This window comes from Dreissena polymorpha, chromosome 2 (assembly GCF_020536995.1).
Source record: "Dreissena polymorpha isolate Duluth1 chromosome 2, UMN_Dpol_1.0, whole genome shotgun sequence".
NCBI classification, from domain to species: Eukaryota; Metazoa; Mollusca; class Bivalvia; order Myida; family Dreissenidae; genus Dreissena; species Dreissena polymorpha.
Genome location: NC_068356.1, coordinates 5,451,741 through 5,466,948, shown reverse-complemented (window position 1 = coordinate 5,466,948; position 15,208 = coordinate 5,451,741). Strand labels below are relative to the sequence as shown.

Sequence of the window (15,208 nt, the reverse complement as noted above, 5' to 3'; positions counted from 1 at the left end):
CAAAGAAGAACCCTTTTCTTTTTAAAGTAAAAGTTTTATAATTATGATTAATTGCCAGGACGTAATTATGGGCTTTTGTTTTTGACATCTGATATCTTGTGAACCTAATAATGGTGCCCTAATACGAATGATACATAACATGAAGTAAAACAAAACAAAATTACTGCGTAAGTTTGTGTGAGATAGAGAAAATTATAAAAAAAACAATGAAAATTTTATTTGCATATTAAATACAACACACTTTGACAACAAAAAGTATTGTTTGTATAATCAATATGAACATAATCTAAGTTGCTGCTAATATGGGATCCCCACCAGGATTTGAACCTGGATTTCCTCTCCATATAGAAAGGTGTGTTTGCTTACACTATAAGGATGTTCCAATTAACAGCAATAATATTGGTTACAATTATTTCTGTCAACTATATTAATTGTTTAATTAAGTCTTGACACAAAATGTGTAAATAAACGTTTTAAGCTTTTTAAAAACAATTTATTCTCCATCAATTTTTTAAGGCAACTGTCATTTTTGATAATGACATGTATCATAAGGGCTCGCCTTTAAAGCTACTCTGAATCAGGAACTCATGTTTTTCCACAAGCACTGATCCTGAAATCAAAAAAAGATTATTTAAAACCACTTTTTTGTTATAGAAACAATTAAATGTGTTTTTTTTTATTTCAATAGATTATTGATCCCCATAAAAATCTGGACACATAACCCAACAACTTGTTGAAAATGTGTTTGCTTATTTACATCTGTGAGTACATGTGTTGGTACTTGTGACAGTGAGGCGGTAAGAAACTGCAACAACTAAATCGAAACAAATATTCAAATAACTACAATGGTATGTTTCTTATGCTAGCAATTAAGTAGCAAATAATGAGAATAACTAAATATGACATTTTGGGCTGCACTAACTATTAAGATCTACATAATGTTCAATGAACTTTATATACAAACAGGGCCGAGTAGGTCAGTGTTTACAATACATTTGTAGGGATGACACAACCGGTGTTAAAATGTATTGATCAAATTTTATTTTGCATGGAATACGTACTTTTTAAATCCGTTAATTCTTAAAAATGTGAAATTCCATCTTTCATTACTAAAGAAAACCATTCGTCGTCTGCGAAATTCGCCAACTGCGGAGTGCGCAAGTTTACCGGACGCGCAAGATTACCGGACTTAACTGTATCTATCTTAGTCTCACCATCATAGTATGAAACCTATTTGTGGGCTTTTTTTGTTCCTCAGAACTTGCGTTGCCATTCATCAAATTGCATTTTCATTCACCAAATTAGCCTATGGCTACAAATTTGCAAATTTGACTCTAGAAAATTGTATTTAGCTACAGCTTATTGTTATAAAACCTCTGACATACATTACTGCCATAATAAAAATAATTACTGTTTTAACCCTTTACCACTTAGATACGTATTTTGACCCATTCGTAGTCCGATAGAAAGTTAAATTTAATTAAAGACTGGTCTTACTCGATTCAAGTTGTAAAGGGGTCATTTCCAACCCTTAGATACTGATGATCAGCAAACGGCATAAAACTTGAACATACTGCGAAGTTCCTCGCAGGCTGTTCTGGTTTTATGTGGTCTGCACATAGCCATTTTCATGTCGCCTCTGAGAGGGAAAGTGTTAAGGTATTTTGGCTATTATAAAAGAAAATGTTTAGCCCTGTAACTTTTCTTTAAGCTCACGCAGCACTATTGATGATTAATCGTGTTTGTATTATTTTTAGTTCCGAGGGAGGAGATCCCCAAGTTTGATATTGAGAACCATCAGTTTGTGGTACCCACAAAGCAAGTAGGGATGGGACCTGAGGATATTCCTAAATGGGAAAACTCAGAGGTTATTTATATATATATATAGAGAGACACTGAGATGATCTTGTATGTTGTGGTAAAAGTAACTTTATAAAACTCTCCTGACAAACCCCTTTTTAATATCTGTATGAATAAAGCGTGAAATTGTTACATTACAAATCAAATGTCATGACACTTGTTTGAATTGTACATTGCTTACATTTATCCCAAGCTGTGTTGTTTTATCAATGTGCATGTGATGGTATGATACTAGTTTTATGATTCTGAGTGATTTGGGTATTTAATCTGCTATTTTGACTTTCAGATTTCATTAAAGAATACACATGGACAAAAACCCTGATATTTCCTTTTGAAAAAGGATTAGATGGAGTGCAAGAGCTCAGAATTGTGACGCTTTTAAAATGCAATAACCTGTATAGTTTTACATCTCAACAAATCCAGCTTTCTTGTTCAAGGACAGGGCGAGGTTTGCCCACTTCAGTTCCCCTCAAGTTGGCCAGCTCGTGCAGGGTAAAAGCCTGGTGTAAAAGTCCATACATCAGGTAGTATGATTACCCCTTTTGCTCTTGGGGCAAGAGTTTAACCTTCAAAATTAAAATATGAGGGAAAGAAATCTGTTCAGTAATAACCAGAAATATCTATAAATAACAATAAAGATGACAATAATCATAAAACACAACCACAATAATTCACTGTACACAACATTTACACTTTGTCATGTGTATGTTCATCTATTTTTGCTTCAAATTGTGTTGATTTTCCTTTAAGTTGCAATACATTAACTTATCAATTTACATTTCCCAGTGACAATACATAAATATAATAATGATCATAATTAATTCAGTAAACTATATAAAAAAAGGATGAAGAAATGACAATACAAACCTGTTAAAACTGTTCTTCAGTATTCCAAAAAAAAAAACAGTTGAACTTCTTTTCCAACTAACTTATTGTTGATTTCCAAATTGTAGTAAAATACACATTGTTTTCATCACACAATACTTCATGCTGACAGTATTTCAATACATTTTACAGAACAATTATGAGTCTTAATGTTAATTTAATTTAGCTCAATTCAATTGCTGAAACCAGCTTGTTTTTCAAAAGTTGTTGTTTTCAAATAATTTCCTGTGCAAAAAATGAACCAATCAAAAGTTTTATACCTCATTCCAGCCTTATGTCTGGGCAAACCCTATCAGTAGCCTTATCTGCCCCTGATAATCAGTACCCTGTTTAGCTCTGAATGCCTGACAGATTGTTATCTGTTTATTGTTAGTGGTGTGAAAAGGGGTGTTTTTAGGTATTGTCTTGTTATTTTGTTGACTGTTTAATGTAACACAGGTCATGTTTGGCATCTTATTATTTTATTGCAAATTAAGAATATGGATATAATGGTATCATATGAAAATATCAAAATCTTGCATAACTTATGTACACAAATTAATAGATTATTTCCAAAATAATGTTTCCAATACCATAATTATTTAAATATGCAGATTTAACAAGTAAATACTGTTTTAAAGGGATCTTTTCACGCTTTGGTAAATTGACAAAATTGAAAAAAGTTGTTTCAGATTCGCAAAGTTTCGTTTTAGTTATGATATTTGTGAGGAAACAGTAATACTGAACATTTACCATGGTCTAATATAGCCATTATATGCATCTTTTGACGATTTTAAAACCTAAAAATTATAAAGCGTTGCAACGCGAAACGATTGAATAATTTGGAAAGTTCTGCTTTTGTCGTTAAATTTTGTGAAACTACGAAGATTGCTTATATAACGTATAAAATACGTCGAGAATGTATACTCGGCGGAATAGCTCAGTAGGCTAGAGCGTTTTTACTTCAGGACTCTTGCAGGACTCCAGGGGTCACTGGTTCGAAACCTGGTCCGGGCAATGTTCTTTTCCTTTTCTTAATTTTATTCTTGATTTTTTACTGGAGCTTTCACGATCCAATGTTTACATTTATCGATATAAAGCATTCAATGAATAAGTTAAAAAATGCCAAAATCTGTGAAAAGGCCCCTTTAAACAAATATAAACAATTATATAAGATTGGTTTAAAATTTAAAAAAATTAAAAAAAATTAAGACATAAAACAATCATAAGATATTGTTTATAATAAAAACAAATATAAAGAAAAAAATTAAAGCGAAACACAAACTCTTTCATTTTCAGGTATAAAACTAAGTTTTATCATTTTTATAGTTTTTGGCAGTGTCATACTTGTTGTCCATCTGTGAACCTGTGATGTTCTGAAAGAGCCATTTTCATCCAATATTCACTAAAAAATTATGGGGAGCACACACATTTACAAAAGGGACAATGGCAAACAAGCTGTAAAAAAGCCCCTTTACAATTGACTTGTATTATATATGGCTATAAACATGAAACAAAGACCTAGTTGAGGAATTATTGTTTTATTGATAAGTATTATTTATAAACAAAAGACCAACTTATTGAAAAGTGTGTTAAAGTGAGTCTTTTAGCCTGGTTTCAGCTCTCAAATTATTTACAAATAGACCAATTTAAACTCGCTTAAGCCCACTTCTGTTTAAAAAGGATCAACTTCTGTTGTAAAAGACTCGCTTATAAAACAAAAAGACACACTTAAACACACATAAACCAACTCATAAATAAAAAGGCTCACTTTTGACACACAAAAAACTGACTCCTTACAGAAAAAAAATCGCTTAAACACACATCTTCTTAAAATAACCAACTTTAAACTCAGTTAAGCACAGTTTAGCGCACATAAAACTCGCTTTTAATAGCAAAAACCAACTTCCGCTGAGAAAAACTCAGAAAAAACACAGTTTTATGTTGGTTTAAGTGTGTTTTGGTATGAAAGTGGGTTATTTTTTTGACAAGGGCACTGACCCCTAGAGTCCTGGATTTAAGGTCTACCATTTAGACTACTCAAACATCCGTGCTTATTGAATGAAGGGTGTATTTTATACTATATATAAGCAATCTTCATAGCTTCACAAAATATAAGGACAACAACAGGTTTCTCCAAATAATTCAATCGCTTTGCGTTGCAACGCTTTATAATTTTCAGGCTTTTAAATCGTCAAAAGATGCATATAATGGCTATTTTAGAGCATGGTAAATGTTCAGTATTACTGTTTCCTTGCAAATATCATAACTAAAACCAAAATATGCGAATCTGAAACATTGTTTTTAAATTTTCTCAATTTACCAAAACGTGAAAATTTAAAATTAACTTAATGCCATAGTCCAAATAATTAGACGTAATCTACCGATGTATACATGTATCGACCTCATATTTATAGGATAGCTGAAAGTATTCGCGTTCAGTATAAATCTGAGCCAATAATCTGCCAAAGCAGAAATCATCAAAAGACTATTGGCGTTATTGCGGCAATTTATATTGCTTACATGAAGTACTCAATGTCAATACTGGAAACTTTCCATTTAAACAAGTGTAAATATATTGTGGGAATTCACAGATTTACATTTAATATTATTTAAAGAATGTAATCTTGAAACAGACGAGCTACAGACAACACGTTTTACTGTTTCTTCTTTACGTCAGGTTTGAAACCGTGGGGCCGCCATCTTGTTTTCAAAAGTAGTTCCAAATCCAATATGACGGCCGCCTTCGTACATCAGAGAGACGGTGTGGTGTAGCCCACTGTCCGATGCGTTCAGATTGCACCAGCAGGGCAGAACATTTATGTTCTTTATATATACAAGTGGGCACAGTGTGTTGGGATGAGGAGGGGTATGCCCTGTAAGCATTGGGTGCATATTCCTCATTGCAGCAATACAAAGGTTGTACGGCGCCACAGTGATTTCTATTGCCCCTGCTGTGCCTCACCAGCTCACCATGAAGAATAAAAACTGTTGGGGATTTGTGAATGGTCATTGTTGCAAACATTGTTAACATTTAATTTCACATTCAATTTATAATAGTTTCAAGCTAGATATGTTGTTACAGTTTTTAAATGTTTTTCTCAACGAAACTCATCCCATTCCATTACTAAATATATCAAGTGTACAAAAACTATTAGTTACTTTTATTTGGCCTGTTTTACTGTGCCTCTTCAGTGTTAAATTATGCGTAGGTCAGAGGTCACGAAATTGTGTACTACGTCACCGGCCGCCATATTTTAAACATGACTTCGGAATTTCCTTCGTTTGTTGACGGACAATAGGAATTATTACTTGCATCTTACAAGGAATAAAAGGAAATTGGAATACTTTTTGCAGGTAAAGAAATTTAATCATGTTATCTGTTGTTTATTGTTATTATGGCCAAATTCATTTAACTATCACGAATTTACAAGACTCGAGGATACTATATCATATGTTGCATATATTTAAAATGTATTGGTTGTTTGTTTTCATCCTTATTTGTGTTCGTTCATTAAATTAAATTTATAATGAAAGAATTTCTATTTCTGGGTATTTTTATTCTAAAAAATGATCGCGAAGATGTGCCTTAACTTAAGAAAATTGCGAGCAGTATTAAGGTCACAACATACCAAAAGATTTCCTGCACAAATTCAATGTAAAAGCAATAACTTTAACAAAAAATAAAGTCAAACTTTTGCGCGTAGACACCCCCATAACCATACCTTTTCTTAAAGAGCATTCCAAGCCGCAATGATTTAAACAATAAAAAACATAGGTCATCCAATATGTAAGAAAGAACTCAATGCGAATCAGCGGTCACTGTTTTATGGCCATCTTTTTACCGGCATCTCTCCAGTTGATGATGGTTTCCCGCCAACTGTCAAAGTCTTATGTAGTCTCCAACCTAAAAGCAAAACAGGGAATTTGTAGTATACAACAATGTTTTCCCTACCACATGAACACAGAAATATTCAAAAATAAAGTCATGGCAAGTGCCCGTACAGAGAATTGTGTCTTCAAATAAATGAAGATTTTGTTTTTACAGGGTATAGCATTGAACACCAAAAGTATTTAGTGTATTGTAACCTTAAATATTTCAATGCAAATAAAATGGCGACAGCGCTTTTGTTTTCACCGTCGTCAAGGGGCATGTAACTCTAACTGACGCAAGTGCCCGGATGTTGCGATAAGGTCAATAATACAGTTCATGCATTGCATCAATGAAAATATGATTTCTTGTAAATTTTAGAAATTCATTTTTTATATTTTTTACAAATCAGTTGCTTAAACTTAAAGATGCTTAAGATGATCTTTTACTCAAAATCGCTGGATAAAATATATTGTTTAAGTTGTGTTATGCATTAAAATGGTAGAATCTACTTTCACAGTTTCAACCAAAAATAAATACTCAACAAAATTTGCTAAAACTTTCAAATGTCGCAGTGGTGTAGTGGTTGAGGTGTCCGCCTAGCGATCGGGAGTTCGGGAGCGTTTCATTATCTCCTCTATATATAGACACCGAGTACTGGTTCTTTCTAGCAAAGACCTATAGAATACATGTATTCTATAGGTCTTTGTTTCTAGGAAACGGACTCGACAGTGTCCATATCTGCCGATAATACTTGAAAGAGCGGTTGGCAGTAAATAGTTGTTTTTTTAATTTTTATATAATTTTTTTTTAACTTAGAATAAAAAAAATACTGCGTTTGAATGCAACCTTAAATACAACGTTGCAGCAACGTTTGGAAAAAACGTCAGGAAAACTTTCATATACACCATTGACAATGGCATTGTGACAACCAAGCTGCAACGTTCGAATGCAACCTAAATACAACGTTGCAGCAACGTTGGATGCCCACTGGGTTGTTCCGCCCACCCGCCCGCTCGCCGACATTCGCCAATCTAATAACTAGTTTCTTCCTTCGGAAAACCTGGTTAAAAAGGCAAAACATTTCTGGTCTTAAATCACAAAGCCCAGAGTTTTGGTATTTGGTTTGTAATAGTTGTCTTTTCCAATTGTATTCAAATCTTGACTTCGTGCTAAAATCGGCTCAATATTGTTGTTAACTTTCTATCCTTATTGGGCATAATAAATTACTTTTTTAATCTTCATTTAGTACCAAACGTAAATTCATGTGAACAACCAAGGGCAATCATAGTACTTTTGTTTAAGAATTGCGATATATATTTTTTCTAAATCTGATACTTCAATTTTTAACACGGATAGTATTATACGCATTTGAACTCGCCTGAGAACTCATAAGCAGTCGCAAAAATGGCACCAATAATGCTGGACTGAGTCAGAAGATCGTACAATAGCAGGGTAATTTATAATTCACATGTGTGATGTTATAATCACCAGAAACAAAAGAACTGTTTATCCAATTGAGAGCAAAAAGCAATATTTGGTTGAAAAGCTTTAATTCAGTTTCAATATGCAAACTGTTTGTATACCTCCGCTACCAGGTGGAGCGTCTGTATTGGAATCATATATATGTCTCTCCCCAAACTTGCAATGAAGTCATTTTAAAGACTAAATTAGTTCATGAAAGTATTTATCTTGCGCTTAAATAAAGGCAATAGATTTAATTCGGAACTCACGCGCTGTGGGGTTTTCCGATTTCTGAGCGCGCGCGGGAGGTACAAACATTGTCATTAACAGTAATGACCAGTAACGTCGATATCCGATTTGCTTCCCATTCAGTCGTGGATAATAAGTATTTAAACGACAGTAGTGTTTCTTTAAGGAAATGTTAAAGTTCAAGTCTTTTGTGGTTATAACTATTACTAGTATTACTCATAATTACACATAACAAATCTAACACTGATATACATGTATGTCAGACGTTAAATACAGGATTAAAGTCTAAATACACTGTTCAGATGTACAGCCGCCTATACGAATTGTTCCAGTAGCTAACATCCTTAAAGGACATGAAAAAAGACTTTGTCAGCTGTATGGTAAGGAAGGAACCTATACAAACGGCTTGACATATGCAATCTATCTTCTGAAAAACATGATTCATGTTCTTGTTTTTTCGGCATGCTTTATATATATAACAAATAAAAGTAATGTATGGTAAAGCTCGTTAGTGGTGTGCCTTCTAGCCTTAAGGTCTTAAGTCTTTAGCGAATAATTTACTTTACTTTTCAGATTAGATTAAAGAAAAGCATCACAATAGAGCTATATCAATAGACATAAATATCCAACTGATATGGAACGATATATTAGTTCTAGTACTACGAATGGACTGAGGATAGTAAGGTTTTTGTTGTTTGGTACTTATCTACATGATTTTAAATATATTTGAATAGTATATTATATATACAATGGAGTCAATGTCTTGGTAGTTTCGTTGATAAACTTCCATTAAAACTGTATGCCCAGGCCTGCGCATAGTATATGCAATGACAAAGTTACGTGACAGAAGCTGTTTACATGCACATGCAGCATTATATCGTGCTCCATAGTATCCTTATCAATTCAACACGATCGAGATTATTTCATCTAAAGAAAAATGATTAAATCATGATATTTTTATCAACTATTACGAACGTTTGATCAGAAAAAGTGGTGTTTACTATTCAGTGATAAGAGAAATTATTGATTCACTCTCTTTTAAAATATGCTAGTCAGCTTTTGTTTGTACCTACTGCGCGTGCTCAAATATCGGAAAAACCCAGACTGGAGAGTTCCGAATAACAACTATTGGCCAAAATGCTCTTGAATTAACAAGCCAAACTTGACGTTCTGTTTAAGGGGCCTTCCTATCAAGTGGTCATGGCACTATTATAAAGTTGTTTCGTTGCCCATTGATTCTTTTCATTTTTCAATGCGTTCACACAATACGTAAAGCCATATGGCGCATGCTTTGTAAGTCATGGATAATGTTATATGCACAGGATAGCGCCAGACTTATTGCTTGTCACTGACATTGAGTGCTATAGAATACATAACGGTATCAGACGCATGTTTCGGGGTCACTGCTAGTGAGAGTCCTATAAAAACGGGCATTTGAATAGCAAAAAAAAATCAAATTGTTTTATTATTCAAATGTCCGTTGCGATCTCTCAATTTACTCCTTTCTCTACGATGTATAAATAAGATTAATATCCACACAAACTTCATAAAGGCAATCCATCTGTTCATAGTGATTAAGGTATCTGCAGCAATTATTATTGAAGAAGATACGATCATTTGGACAAGTGACTGTCATCGTTAACAAAATGAATATTAAGACATTAAGTTTAAATCTATTTATTTTAGCTCGATTTCATGGAAAGCCTAAGGCTCGTATAAACGTACTCTGGGCCTAGAACCAGTTCTTGGTGTCTTTGGGGGAGATCTAAAGAACGCTCCCACGGTGGGGATCGAACCCGTTACCTCCCGGTCACTAGGCGGGCTATCCATTACACCACTGCGACCTAAAATAATAATAAGACATTTGGGGACTAGAATTTAATCAGTACACACATGTACATACAATTGCATTTACACAGTAAGAGTTAAATTTATATAACTTCGTGCCATAAAACAATACATGTTTATTTAGTTGTTCAGATTCGTAACAGGAGAATGCATATATGCATTCCACCCTGTGCAATGTCCCATACTAAAAAGGGCAGCTTTTCACAGTGTTTGGCAGTATGAAATTTTATTCTAAGTTGTAGTTCCTCACATTCAAATTCAGTACGTTTATGACGGGTTCGTAATCATTGTATAGTATTCGTTTGCAAAATAATTTTGTTTGTTTGTTTGTTTGTATTTACTACCTTCTTCATATAGTAGAAAAGGAGTGTTTTTCCAAACAGTAATACATGTTGGATACATGTTCATAACACTAACAGTTCTACAAATCATTACATTAACTGCCAACTGCTCCTATAAACTCATACACTGACAATGACATTAAATCTATAAGCTGTTTCTTTAACTAGTACAATGACAAGGAAATTAAAACTGTGCCTTTAGCTAATACATTAACAACAAGAAACCTTCGGAGACGGGTGATGCTCCCCAAAGGTTTTATTGTCACAATATTGCACTATATATTCAGATAAAAGGAAACGTCTTGAGGGCACAGTAGTTGGGGGGGGACAAGAATTTTTTTATAGAAAATTTCAAAGGGCCATAACTCTGTGAAAAATCATCCGACCAGAACCCGCTGATAATAGGCACATCTCCTCTTGGTAGTGAAGCTTCCCATAAAGTTTCATTGAATTCTGGTCATTAGTTGCCGAGAAATAGCCCGGACAAGAATTGCACTATATGTACAGTTAATGGGAAATTTCAAAGGGCCATAACTCTGTGAAAAATCATCCGACCAGAACCCGCTGATAATATGCACATCTCCTCTTGGTAGTGAAGCTTCCCATAAAGTTTCATTGAATTTCGGTCATTAGTTGCTGAGAAATAGCCCGGACAAAAATTGTGCACGGGCGGACGAACACACAGACAGACGAAGCGGCGACTATATGCTCCCCCAAAAATAAAATGATCACAAGAATATGTCAACACCACTGTGTAAGGATGTCATACGATATGAATGAATATTAACAACGATATCATAACACATGCATATATTCGATTTGCTCAATATTATATGACGTCTACATTTTTTTGGAAATTTGATAACAATATCAAATACAACCTTCAATTGATATATTTTACAATGTGTATGAAAAAAACAAACACTGGCCATTCTTACATATACTTAGTGTTTATGCTATTAATTAAAGTGCATACTTACTTCCACATAAGCTATTTTTGCAGTGATAATACAAGGTGCATTTGCAAACATTATGTCCAAGGGGAATTTAAAAGATATAGAACAAAATAAAATAACAAACAATGTTTTACAAAACAAAGCTACATATAAGTGATGTATCAACATATTGAATAACATAAATTGCACAATGAGTTATTCACAATACTGTTAACAAACGTGCTAAAAATAATAATATTGGCAAATCATGAGTAAATCAAACACCTCAGCTAAAGGTGATATCTAAAACAAGCATTATTTGGGTTTACCACTAGCTATTTGTTTGACACTTTTAAAAAAAAAGTGCAGAGTATTATGATTTTCCATGTATTTGATAAAGACTACAACATTATTGATATACAAAAAACAAAATAAGAATACAGTGTTCATTTAAACAAACATTTCTTGGTTCCTTGGACCTTTTTTTCTGGGTAAAGTTGTTTACCCTCTTCTGCAATCAATTGTTTACGTTGGGAGTCTTTTTTTTAAATTATACAATGTGTTGCAACATCTCATCTTAAGATTAAAACGTATGGTAAATTAGCATAAATGAACATTAATAAGTATGAGTACTTAGTACCGGTAAACCAGCAAACTCAAGAAAAAAATAAGTTGGTTAACTGACTGCCATATGATTTTTTTTCAAAATTGCCGAAATTCCAACAATACAAACAACTTTCTATATTGAGAAAACATGCAGGGAAGCATTGTTCTGTAATGTTCATTGGAAATCAATATATAAATTTTTTAATCAGTTAATTACATTTTATAAATTATGTACAAAACATTATTGATTATTTGAAGACGATTTCCTTAATTTATGCAGGCTATATCTAAGTGTATGCTCATTTTGTAGAAATGGCTCTAGCTGAGAGGCAAGACAAAAGCGGTTACGTCACGCCTGTATGAATACAATGGATAAAATGTGCAGAATGATTGTAAATATACAATTAAGCATGAGATCTGAAGACATTTGTTTTTCCTTAAAGGGATGATAAAACGCTAGAGAAAAAATAACAATATTACAATATAAATGTATGTACATGAATAATATTTTATAAAAGTTTAATAACAACACACTGTTATGATACTGAGACAGAATTATCAGTTATTGATAGATAACTTACATGATTTTAGAAAGTGTTAGATGTAAATCTTAATGTTTATGAAGGTAATGTGTTATGTAACTTACAACTTTCATAATAACAATGCTATGCATTGAAATAGCAATAACAATTCATACCATTAAAACAAAAATTCAAAATACAGTTTCAATATAATTATAATTCAAACAAATCTACTTACAATTGCAACAAAATTTATCAAAAATATTAGATAAAGTTTCAACCGAACAAATTAAAAAATGTGAAATTCTTAATAGTAAAATAAAACAAATTAAATTATACATCCTCATACCAGCATTTTAATTTTTACCAACAGAACTCCATCAAATTAATTTACAATTCGAAACAAATCAAATTGCAAAACTGCTGTTCCTATACTGACCAATCATTTAACTTGCCAATGAACTTAAGTGATTGAAAAAGATAACAAAATAATATGAATAAAAAAATGTGGAAACTTGCATAATTCAATTATTTATGACATCATCAACAATATGGTTTATTATATTTTTTAGGAAAATATGTATAATGACAATATGATATATAAACCATTGTTTTCACACAAACTACTTTATTTTCCTTCGGACGTGTAATCCAAAAAATTGTTTTACTCAAAGACATTCCTGCTTGGAACCCACCATATATATTGAGTTTTCACAACTGTATTTACCAAAGGGTAACAGGCTGTCACAATTTCCCTGTATTGACGATCAACTTAATGACCAATTCAATCATTTGGGAGGATAGGGTAAACATTACTGAAGTGAACAGATAACAGACAGTTAGATAAAGCAAAACTGTAACAGTTTTGAGACACTCTTTGATTGGTTGAAATTCTGCAGAATTGGACAGGAAACCAATGAGATGTCTATTTAAATATAATAATTATTATTCTTGACAATAGACTTTGTTCAGCCATCACAAATAATCAAGAAACCTAACTTATTTCAGTGAATCTTGGTCCTGACAATGTGTGGCATTATGATCATGCAAACTGCCATTGTTTAATGTCACAGATACATGTACATAAAACATGCCGCTCTAAACTCTTATCTTTTGACTTCACACACAAAATCTGCCTTTAACTCTTAAAGTACCATGATATTGTAATAATTGTTGAGGTACATTTAAGTAATGAGTATTGCACAATTACAATGGCAATAAGATAAACATTGAAATACAATGGTAATATAAAACTAATGAAATATATTACATGTGTAAAATGATAAATGTTTTAAAAAAGTGCTTTTAAACATGTATTCACCTTTATTACACCTTTATTTCTACAAAAAGTTAATCATTATTACTTAAATTTCTTAATCACTCCACAAAATGTCACACTTTCACATACAATTAAACACAACTGCTTAATTTGCATTATCTCTCTCTTCATTCTGTCCACAACCAGCCTTTATCGTCTATATCACCATTTCCAACAATCACTATACCAGAGGTTTTTATCTCTGGTTGGTTTTGTAATAGGGCAAGTCCTCCATTGGGTATTCGTCGTCTGTGTAGCTGTATGTATGCCCATCATGGTTGGTCCCGTACGGTGGGGCGCTAGGGTCAGGGGCTCGGTACCCGTACTCTTCTGGTGGGTCAAACTGGTCCTGCTTTATACCACACATCACATACTTGGTTTTCTGTAAGGTGATGAATAAGCGAATATTTTTTAGAAAAATAATGTGCAGACATTTGTTATAATGGTAATCAAACTTGCTTTAGATCTCAAAAAGAGTTTTTTATGAAACAAATGGCATACACAGAGTTCTTTTCATCAAAATAAGACAATAGATAATGCGTCATTGAAAACAACAAAAAGTGGATTTTTAAAACAACTGCTAAACACAAATCCTGTTTTTTTCCAAGAGACATTTGCTAAGTTGTATAAAGGTTGAAAAGAATAAAGATAGGTTACTGAAATATTCTTTGAATAGGTCAACCATTAGAGATTTGTTGTCTGGTATCATCGCAACAAAAGAAGTCTGTGCAACCCTTTGAAAATGTTTAAGCTCTAGATCAAAATGAAATAGGGTAATAAAGGTGGCTTTGGAAAAGTCCTGAACAATGATGCGCGTTGTAGGTAAATCCATACTTGGGCAGCCAATTTGAACTTGGGATTTTAAAGTGGGAAAAGCAAAACTCTAATCAGTTATTTCTATTGAAAGAAGTATCTGTGCTGCAAAAAGCTAGTCTCAAGGACCCCATTCCACTAAGCAATTGTTAAACTTAAGCACACCATTCAATTTCGATTCTACACTTGTGTTAATTTAAAAATAACATAAGTTGCTTATTGAAACAAAACAAAGATCATTTAAATCTTTGACACAGAATATTGCTTGGTGTATACAGGCCTAAGACGTCCAATGCACAATGACAATGCCAACCGAAGCAGTTTTGTCACACAAATAATAAATACCCCAGCAACCTTTTTAAGCTAGAATGAATGGCCAAATAAGGAATATTTTATTATTACGGATTGAGAATAAGGAAGGGCACATTTACATCACATGGTGGTGAAATATTGCAAGGTTCCATTGCTTGAAAAATTTGTAAGTACAAAATGTAGCTTGCTCCGTAATGTAATGCCTA

General features: G+C 33.0%; 2 protein-coding genes across 4 annotated transcripts in view; both read right to left on the bottom strand.

Moving 5' to 3' along the window:
* Window positions 1–10,171: 10,171 nt before the first annotated feature.
* The window catches only part of LOC127865674 (uncharacterized), a 323,557-nt gene continuing 318,520 nt past the window's right edge, over window positions 10,172–15,208 (bottom strand). The window contains exon 42 of the transcript XR_008042729.1: window positions 10,172–10,722. The gene's annotated coding sequence lies outside the window, so the exon portion shown is untranslated. The remainder of the gene's footprint in view (window positions 10,723–15,208) is intronic.
* LOC127865686 (sodium- and chloride-dependent glycine transporter 1-like) overlaps window positions 10,172–15,208 on the bottom strand; it is a 70,218-nt gene continuing 65,181 nt past the window's right edge. For all 3 annotated transcript variants that reach the window (XM_052405624.1, XM_052405621.1, XM_052405623.1), the window contains exon 16: window positions 10,172–14,259. In XM_052405624.1, coding sequence (XP_052261584.1) covers window positions 14,074–14,259 — 186 coding nt within the window. In that variant the 3' untranslated portion in view covers window positions 10,172–14,073. The remainder of the gene's footprint in view (window positions 14,260–15,208) is intronic.